This window comes from Somniosus microcephalus, chromosome 1, assembly GCF_052327205.1.
Source record: "Somniosus microcephalus isolate GS21.2 chromosome 1, FLI_Smic_1.0, whole genome shotgun sequence".
In the NCBI taxonomy this organism is placed as follows: domain Eukaryota; kingdom Metazoa; phylum Chordata; class Chondrichthyes; order Squaliformes; family Somniosidae; genus Somniosus; species Somniosus microcephalus.
The window spans coordinates 304,534,011-304,544,515 of record NC_140987.1 but is presented as its reverse complement, the minus strand read 5'-3'; the positions used below and the strand labels follow the sequence as shown (position 1 = coordinate 304,544,515).

Genomic DNA, 10,505 nt, shown 5'->3' with positions numbered 1-10,505 from the left:
CCGAAGTTCTCGACCTGCTGGGGAACCCACCACAGACCGGCAAGTACTCAACCATTAAGGGCCGCTTGCTGCAGGCTTACGGCTTGTCCAGGGAGGAGAGGGCCCGCAGGCTTCTCTCACTACCAGGCCTCGGCGATTCTACCCCGACCCAGTTGATGAGCCGGATGCTTGCGCTCCTGGGCTCTGAACCGCAGTGCTTCTTGTTTCGGGCCCTTTTCCTCAGCCTGCTTCCTCAGCAGGTACAGACTGCCCTCGCGGGGTCCCCGATCACGGACTGCGTACAACTGGCAGCCGCCGCGGACAAAATCTTCGCCGTCGCCCAACTCGGCTGTGCAGCCGCGAGGCTCCCCGACACCACCGAGCGCGCGCCGCCACGCCAGGCCGCAGAACTATGCTATTACCACGCGCGTTTCGGCCACAAGGCCCAACGCTGCAGAGCACCCTGGTCTTTCGATCAAACCAAGATGGCCGCCCGGCCCACCGCACCAGTCCCGCGCCGCCGCCTAGGCCCGCTCGACCGCACCCCCGCCGCCACGATGGCCATCGGCACCGCAGGTAAACTGCTGTACATAACTGACTCTCTTTCAGGGCGCAGATTCCTTTGCGACACCGGAGCCCAATGCAGCATAATTCCTGCCTCCCAGCTCGACATCCAGGCAGGCCGCAGCGGCCCACCCCTCGTGGCGGCAAATGGCGCAGCCATCGCTACTTTCGGAAAGCGACGGGCCGAGGTTTGTTTCAACGGCCAGCGATTTACGTGGGATTTCGTGACGGCCTCGGTGGCACATCCCTTGCTGGGCGCCGATTTTCTTTGCGCCCACGGACTCCTGGTCGACGTCCGCGACAGGCGCCTGATCGACGCAGCAACTTTCGCTTCACTGGCCTGCCAGCAGAGCAACAGCCCGGCCCTCGTCGGGTCCTGCTCCGCCCCGGCGCATGACGACTACGCCCGCCTACTTGCAGATTTCCCGAGGCTCACACAACCGACCTTCTCAGCTGCGGCAGCCAAGCATGGGGTCGAGCACCACATCGCCACTACGGGACCACCAGTGTTCGCTCGAGCCAGACGCCTGGACCCAGCCAAGATGGCGGTGGCCAAGGAAGAATTCGCCACGGTGGAAAAACTGGGCATCATCCGCCGCTCGAACAGCCCCTGGTCGTCCCCCCTCCACATTGTGCCCAAGCCGGGCGGTGGCTGGCGCCCCTGCAGCGACTACAGACGGCTCAATGACGCCACCACGCCCGATAGATACCCCATTCCGCACATCCAAGACTTCTCGGCACACCTAGCAGGAAAGTCCATCTTTTCCAAGGTCGACCTGATTCGCGGCTACCATCAGGTCCCCGTCCACAACGCAGACGTCCAGAAGACGGCGGTCATCACCCCCTTCGGACTGTTCGAGTTCCTGCGCATGCCCTTCGGGCTTAAGAACGCCGCACAGGCCTTCAACGGCTCATGGACTCCGTCCTACGGGACCTGAGCTTCCTGTTCGTCTATCTGGATGATATCCTCGTGGCCAGTACCAGCAAGGCCGAGCACATCGCGCATTTGCGCTCCCTTTTCCAGCGCCTCAGCCGACACGGGCTAATCGTCAACCCGGCCAAATGCCAGTTCGGAGCAGCCCAAATTGACTTTCTCGGCCACAGAATCTCGCCAAGGGGAGCCATTCCCCTACCTTCCAAGGTGCAGGCGGTGGCAGACTTTCCCCCAGCCCACCTCGGTCAAGGCGCTGCAGGAATTTTTGGGGATGGTCAATTTCTATCACCGGTTCGTGCCCAAGGCCGCCGCACTCATGCGCCCCCTCTACGAAGCCACCAGGGGCAAAACAGGCAAAGAGCAACTCACCTGGTTCAGCGAGATGGCGACAGCCTTCCACCAGACCAAAAGCGCCTTGGCCAACGCCACACTACTGGCCCACCCCATCCTGGGCGCCAAGACCGCCCTCACCACGGACGCCTCGGATTATGCCGTCGGCGCCGTCCAGCAACAGTGGGTCGAAGGCGCGTGGCAGCCACTGGCATTTTTCAGCCGACAGCTGCGCAAGAACGAGCAGGCCTACAGCACGTTCGACAGAGAGCTCCTGGCCCTGTTCCTGGCAATCCGGCACTTCCGTTTCCTTCTGGAAGTCCGGCCGTTCACCGCATTCGTGGACCACAAGCCGCTCACTTTCACCATGGCCAAAGTAACCGAACCCTGGTCCACGCGCCAACAGCGCCAACTCAACTTCATCTCGGAGTTCATCACGGACATCCGCCACGTCGCCGGCAAGGACAATTTGGTGGCCGACTGCCTCTCAAGACCCTCGCTCCACGCAGTGCACCTGGGCATCAACTACGCCAGCATGGCGAGAGACCAGGCCGCCAACGCGGAGATCCAGGCCCTCAGGACGTCAACTACCAGCCTCACCCTGGCCGACATCCACTTCCACGCAGCCGGCACAACCATCCTGTGCGACGTCTCAGTCCCCTCGCCTCGGCCGGTCGTCCCATCCGCCTGGCGCAAGCGAGTTTTCGACATCATTCATGGCCTCTCACATCCAGGGATGCGTGCGTCTCAGAAACTTATGTCCGCCAAGTACGTCTGGCCTGGACTCCACAAGGATGTGAGAGACTGGACCAACACATGCGTGGCGTGTCAGCGCGCTAAGGTCCAGCAGCACACCAAGGCGCCATTGGAGTGTTTCCCGGTGCCCGAGAGGCGTTTCGACCACGTCCACGTCGATCTGGTAGGCCCCTTGCCGCCGTTGCACGGTTTTACACACCTGCTCACGATCGTCGACCGCACCACCAGATGGCCCGAGGTGGTTCCCCTCTCCTCCACCACCACGACCGACGTCGCGCGAGCATTTGTCTCGACATGGGTGGCCCGGTTCGGCGTGCCGACCGACATATCCTCGGACAGAGGCCCCCAGTTCACCTCCCACTTGTGGAATGCCATCACCGCTGGCCTCGGCACCAAGTTGCACAGGACAACAGCCTACCACCCGCAGGCCAACGGGCTCTGTGAGCACTTTCATCGTTCCTTGAAAGCCTCTCTCCGCGCCAGCCTGGCTGACACCAGCTGGATCGACAAACTACCCTGGGTTCTCCTGGGATTGCGCACCGCGCCCAAAGAGGACCTCCGCGTCTCCACGGCCGAGATGGTCTACGGCCAACCGCTCAGAGTACCAGGCGACTTCCTCCCCGACAACGGAGCCATGGTCGGCCGCCAGACAGCTTTCCCTGCACCAGGACGCGGCCCAGCAATTCCGTCCAGTGCCCACTTCGCAACACGGCCCGCAGCTGTCCTACGTGCATCGAGACTTACGACATGCGGAGTTCGTCTTCGTGCGCCGGGACGCGCACAGAGGCCCGCTGCAGGCACCATACACCGGCCCCTTCCCAGTATTGGAGACGGGGGACAAAGCTTTTCTTATCGACGTCGGCGGGAAGCCAGACCTTATTTCAGTAGACCGCCTCAAACCGGCGCACCTGGACCTCAGCTTCCCGTTTCAGCCGGCTCTTCCCCCACGGCGGGGCAGACCTCCCGCGTTGGCGGCGGCCCCACAAGAGGACCAAGACACGCCAGAACATTACTTCCTGGCCGCCGCTCCACCTTCGCCGGCAGTCCGTCCAGCCAGCCCACCGGCAGACCAACCGATGAATCAACCGGCCGACCTCCCAGACAGCCCTCCTCACACGCCAGATGGCTACCACGGCCGCTTGGTCAAACCTCCGCAGAGACTGACTTTTACAGTTAACGAGGATTCTGGGGGGGGGCGTTGCCACATTGGGGAAACACTGTGTATATGTAGATAAACCTGTATAATCCCCTTTTAACTGCTGTATTCCCCTCCCCCCCCCGCAAGACAGTTGCAAGCTGAGAGGAATAAGGCACGTTCAGACTTGCCTGCTGCTGAGAGAAGGAAAACCAATCAGGTTCCAACAGGTGACCAATCCGTGAGTCATCACAGGCTCGCGGGCTTCACGAATTCAGTACTGTATTGTGAGAGTTGGAGTAAAGACCTATTTCTTGTAGCTCGCTGTGTTGCCTATTTCTTTACGCGGGAGACCGTAGTCCCCCACAAGCTAACTTTTCTTAAGTTTATTTGGTAATCAGTTATTGTCATGGTTTTCTCTAAAGTCAGGGGAAACTCTGTTGCACTTCATTTGGTTGAATGTTTTACTAGTTAAAGGAACACTTCAGACTGGATAATACATTTTAACTTAACAGGACTTGCCAATACTAGCAATGGATCTGCCAAGTTTCTCCATAGATTTATTTTCCTCTTTGTGGTTTGGAGATTACTTTGTAAACTACATGCCACCTCGAGATCAATCTATATTGGGAGTAGCATTAAGTCCACCTTGGCTGCAATATCACATTTGTTAATATGTTTTGAATGACATTCCAGAGCTTTATAATCACTTCCTTGCTAATTGAAAGTGTGGGAATTATGTGCATGGCACTTTATCTTATGGCTTTTTTTCTCCATTAAGTAATAACTTGAGTGAGGCAGACTTAATGGTGTCAACCAATATAGAAGCCATTTACTTGTGTTGCCTTAGCTTGAGTCTCCCTTGCAAAGTCATTCTAGAACAGTCCCAGATGATTGGAAGGTAGCAAATGTTAACCCCGCTATTCAAGAAAGGAGGGAGAGAGAAAACTGAACTACAGGCCAGTTAGCCTGACATCAGTTGTCTGGAAAATGCTGGAATCCATTATTAAGGAAGTGGTAACAGGGCACTTAGAAAATCATAATATGATTAGGCAGAGTCAACATGGTTTTATGAAAGGGAAATCGTGTTTTAACAAATTTATTACAGTTTTTTGAGGGTGTAACTAGCAGGGTAGATAAAGGGGAACCAATGGATGTAGTATATTTGGATTTCCAAAAGGTATTCGATAAGGTGCCACATAAAAGTTTGCTACGCAAGATAAGGGCGCAAGGGATTGGGGGTAATATATCAGCATGGATAGAGGATTTGTTAAGGGGCAATCTATATTAATGACTTAGATGAAGGGACCGAGTGCAATGTATCCAAGTTTGCTGACGTTACAAAGCTAGGTGGGGAAGTAAGCTGTGAGGAGGACACAAAGAGCCTGCAAAGGGATATAGACAGGTTAAATGAGTGGGCAATAAGGTGGCAGATGAAGTATAATGTGGGGAAATGTGAGGTTATTCACTTTGGTAGGAAGAATAGAAAAACAGAATATTTTTTAAATGGTGAGAAACTATTAATAGTTGGTGTTCAGAGAGATTTAGGTGTCCTTGTACAGGAAACACAAAGTTAGTATGCAGGTACAGCAAGCAATTAGGATGGCAAATGGCATGTTGGCCCTTATTGCAAGGGAGTTGGAGTACAAGAGTAAGGAAGTCTTACTACAGTTGTGCAAGGCTTTGGTGAGAGTACTGTGCACAGTTTTGGTCTCCTTGTCTGAGGAAGGCCATACTTGCCTTAGAGGTGGCCCAACGAAGGTTCACTAGATTGATCCCTGAGATGAGAGAGTTGTCCTATGAGGAGAGATTGAGTAGATTGGGCCTATCTCTGGAGTTTAGAAGACTTGAGAGGTGATCTCATTGGGCACCGGGGCAGGCAACACAGCCTTCGGTACTCTGTTGCCTACCACTACCACATTCCTTTTTACTCTCCCCGCTTGAATGGCCTCCTGTACCACACTGCTGTGGTCAGTTTGCCCATCCTCCCTGCAGTCCTCCTCCTTATCCATACAGGCAACAAGTATCTGTTGGATAAGGTCAAGGGCTGAGGCTCCTCCATCACTATATCCTGGGTCCCCATACCTTCCCGACTCGCAGTCACACCCTCCTGTCCCTGACCATTGACTTAACTCTAAAGTACTACTTAACCTAAGGGATGTGAATGCCTCCTGGAACATAGTGTCCAGGTAACTCTCTCCTTCCCTGATGGATCACAATGGCCCAGAAATTCCGTTGGCAGCTCTCCCGCGGGCAGAGGGCTGCGATTTGGAAAAATCTCCGCCTGGACCGGAGGGCTCCCAGGAGGCGCAGAATTCCATTGCTGTGCCTCTTCAAACTGCCGGTGTGCAAGGCACGCGTATCCCAGGGGCACAAGTAGTTCGCAGCATCCCTGGGATCACATGGGCCATGGGGAGCCAATCAGAGCAGGGAATCTCCATTCATAGATTTGACAGAGATCACCCCCAGAACATAGTAAAACTTTAAATACATTTTTTTTAAAATCACATTTTTAAAATGACTTTAAATTACATAAATTAAGTACTTTAAACAAAAGTTTTATTTTTTGAAAAAAAATTAAAGTTTTTAATGGGACTAAAAATAAACTTACCTTTCTTTAAAGTATTTTTAAATGATAAATCAGTGGAATTTTTTTAAAACTTTTTTCAACTCTTATCCTGGTAAAAGCAGGCCTTACGCCTGCTTTTACCAGGCACAAGAGTTCTAAGTGTTTTCTGCGAGCGGAGGGTTTCCAAAAAATGGAACTCTCCACCTGCAGAGGCCCTGCTCCAGCGCAGGCGGAGGATCTGTCAAGAGGTTTCTTGATAGATCGGAAATGCCGGTTTCCAACGCATGCGCAGTGCATGCCTAAAACTGTCATTTCCATTGGCCCTACTGGTGAGTACACAGCGCGTACACACCTGTAGGGAACGGAATTTCTGCCCCAATGTCAGCAGCTCGGACTCCAGCTCAACAACTCTGAGCCGAAGTTCCTCGAGCTGCAGGCACTTACCGCAGATGTGGCTGCTCGGGATCTCGTTGGTCTCCACCAACTCCCACATGCTGCAGTTACGACACACCACCTGCACTGCCATCTCTATCTAACCTTATTTTATTTATATCATTAGTTACAGTTTTTATTCAAAGTTATTTTTAGTTTTAATTTTGTTTTAATTAGTTAATTTAGTTTGTTAATTCAATAAAGTTATAGTAGCTGATACTCTCCCAGTTCTGAATTTAATCCACTTATCTAACCCAGAGAGCAAAAGAGCTCTAACACTCACCAACCAATCACCTACCTGCTGTCCTGTGAAGTCACTCCTTGGTCCGCGCTGTGTCCCGGGCCTTCTCCTGTGCTCCCTTTATGCTGCTGCCGCCGCTCCCGCTCAGGTCCACGCTGTGTCCTAGGCTGCCCCATGTGCTCTTTTTATGCCTCCGCTGCCGCTCCCGCTCAGATCTGTGTTGTCTCCAGGGCCTTCTCCGGTGCTCCATTTATGCTGCTGCCGCCGTTCATGCTCAGGTCCGCGCTGTGTCCTGGGCCTTCTCTGCTGCTCCCTATAAGCCGCTGCCTCCATTTCTGCTGTTGCCACTCCCGCTCAGGTCCGCGCTGTGTCCTGGGCCTTCTCCGCTGCTCCCTTTAATCCACTGCCGCCGCTCCAGCTCAGGTCTGCGCTGTGATCTCTTCTGTGAATCTGTGAATACTTCTTTGATGCCATTTAGTATTTGATTATGAAGGAAATCATCTGCTTCTGAAAATATGATTGAAAGGAGAAATTATTCATGCCAATTTATATGTTTTATTGTAACTAAAGTAGTTGGCTTTGTATGATAAATTGGCCTTCTAGCGTTCACATTTTGTATTGGAAAGCAGTACCGAAATTACAGTTTTTGCCAGTTTCACAGGACTGAGCTACACAGTTGTAAATGACCCGAATTTGACCACCTGTGAAATGAGCTGCTGATTAGCAGTCCCTGCTATTTAAACATAAGCAGGTTTATGATTTGCATAAAGTGGTCATATATCTGTGCAAATTTCCATGGATGTGTTTATGCTTGCAGAGCCCTCTGGTATTTTTGTGAAAAGCATCACTCAAGGAAGTGCGGTTGAGCAGGACGGAAGAATGCATGTTGGTGACCAGATAATAGCTGTAGGTATAATCCGAAATAACTTCCCATATGGGGAAAACCTTTGCTTTCCTTTAGGTGCTAATGTACATTGTGCAAAATGTAGTAGTGGGAAAATGATGATCTAGTTCCTTTTCCTGAGGCTTGACATCCAAGAAAAACATATAATATCTCACATGTTTTAATCTAAAACAACAATTTTTTTGTTTAAAAACGCACCTTTTTTTGACAATTCCGATCAAGTAACATAAGTTTGCTAGTTTACTTCCTTTTCTTCTAATATATTCAGATTTAGCCCATTTCATATCTAAAAGCATGATTATCATCTAATGTATGTTATGAAAACATAACACACGAGTATTGTTGGTAAAACATTCTTCCTATCAGCTGATGCTATTAAAATATTGACCTGTAATTCTGCTACAGTTTGAAAACTTATAAATCAGAAAACCGAATCACTGCCTGTCATCTCAGCCAGCTAACCCATCCTTCTTTGTAGAACTGCCATTTCATAATGGCAGACTATTTAATCCTAATTTGGACCATGTAGTCTGAATGTGTTTCCATTCTAGGTGGATGGAACAAATATTCAAGGTTTCACTAACCAGCAAGCAGTGGAAATGTTGCGTCATACAGGTCAAACAGTGCGTCTTATTTTAATGAGGAGAGGAATCAAACCAGAAGCCTTGACGCAGTCTGAGGGTAGAGATGAAGTAAAACTTGAGAAGGGTGGAGATGTGCTCGTAATAGATGACAAACCTGCTCCAGGTACATTGGCAGTCCTTGTCTGCATCATGTATTTCACTTGCGGTTGTCACTGGTGATTCAGTTCATGTTCTCTGTTGCACTAGAAATATGCTCAAAAGCCCTATCTATATTATTTAGTTATGCTGGTGTTCATGATAATCCAACTGAAGGCTCTGAAACAGTGTGATGGTCTAGATTAAAGTATGTGACTGTATAGAATAATTGAATTGAGGATCCTTTGGAGGAGATGAAGAACTGAAGTGACAGTACATATGGAGAAAAAAAGAAACATTGCCAGTCATATTGTGTTATGCACGACTGAGTTTTTAAAGTTGGATTGTTGACTTTGTTGGGGTTTTATGCAATTCATGAATTATGTTTGAAATCAGATTCCTATAACTAAATCAATTGTTTCCCTTCTCATGTTTATGATCTCTCTAGCAATAACTGAAGTGATTGAGGAACCATCACCACTGGTGAAGAGGATTTCAAATGCTGCCCCAGTTAATGAGCAAGAAATTGAAGCTGAAGGTGAAGCCAAGTTCACAGCAGCAGGTACATATCCTGGTATAAGGCGTTTTTAAAAGAAACTGTCACAATTTAATGGTTTTTGTGCCAGATATTCTCTTGAATTTAGCATCACTAATCACCGATGTAAACAAATCTTATGTCCCCTTTTGAGGTAGAGTTTTAGAACCAGATTTTTTATTAAGCTATCGTAGTGATTATTTGCAATGCATTTTTGATTCTCTCTGCACATGCACACCCGTTTCATACCGCACATGCGCGCTTTATCCAGTTGTACATGCACAGTACGAAACGGTGTGGTATGCGCTGCCACGCTTCCCTCGGCTCTATGCGGTGAAGGTCAGGGGATCCATTGGTGGCCGGGGGGCCGAGAGAGGATCGGGGGTGGGGGGGGGAAGGGGGCAGATGGGGTCAGGAGCTTGGGTGGGGAGGAAGAGAAGGTCAGGAACGTGGGGGGGAGAGCACGGCGAGCACTGGGGATAGGGGAAGAACGTGATCCAGGTCTAAAGGGGGGTGGGGGGGGTGATGAGAGCGAGAACATGATCCAGATGGGAAGCCGGATCCGGTTCTCCCCTCCCCCCCCACTTTCTTAGCCGTGGATCATGTTCTTCCAAGTCCACCCCCACCCCCTTTACACCCACACCACCTTCTCCCTCTCCTCCCCGTAGACCTGGTTGATTTCTCGGAAAGCCCGGCCGTTTGCAGCAAGTGACATCATTGGACTGGACAAAATCCGGAAGTCATGAAGTTACTGGGTATGAAGTGAATAGTCACTATTCACTTCATACCCAATAAACCTGTTAACAATAGGTGACCCACAAACAATGCCCCATCTACGAGGGGTGTAGTGTCCGCGTATAAATAACACATGGACTGCAGGAGAACGGTAATAACAGGTGTTTACTGAACAGAGGGTATGCTGGAACTAACTGTACAAATTACTACACGGTGTTATATACAGGTGTGGTCACTACTGGTACTGCAGTATACAGGGGCTGTAAAAGATAGTTCCTCTCTTAAAGGTACATACATTACAATTCCTCCCCTTTTAGATAAACAGTACATAACATTCATTTAACAATTAAATAATAACTAATTACAATTACAATTTTCTTTGTACTATATACATCAGCTGAAAGTAATCATTTATAAATTCAGTCTTTGAGGAGGCTTCCTGATCCTGTCTGGATAGCGCCTTTCTCGAGTATTCTGTTCTTGCGGCGGAGTCGATTCTGGCTCATTGTCATTGGTTGGTTCGTCAGCTTCCAATACCACTGATTCTGAGGTAGACGCAATCTGTACATCGGGTTCATCATCGGGTGCGTATGATCGTGGCATGGGTTTGACTTGTTCCTGTGACTCTAGAATCTGGTCAGCATGGCGTCTCACGATGCTCTCTCCAACGTC

General features: G+C 50.3%; 1 protein-coding gene across 1 annotated transcript in view; it reads left to right on the top strand.

Moving 5' to 3' along the window:
* Nucleotides 1-10,505, top strand: part of mpdz (multiple PDZ domain crumbs cell polarity complex component) — a 399,568-nt gene that overhangs the window by 91,078 nt on the left and 297,985 nt on the right. The window contains exons 10-12 of the mRNA XM_085986223.1: nucleotides 7,711-7,846; nucleotides 8,396-8,591; nucleotides 9,012-9,125. Of these exons, the coding sequence (XP_085842349.1) occupies nucleotides 7,711-7,846; nucleotides 8,396-8,591; nucleotides 9,012-9,125 (446 nt within the window). The remainder of the gene's footprint in view (nucleotides 1-7,710; nucleotides 7,847-8,395; nucleotides 8,592-9,011; nucleotides 9,126-10,505) is intronic.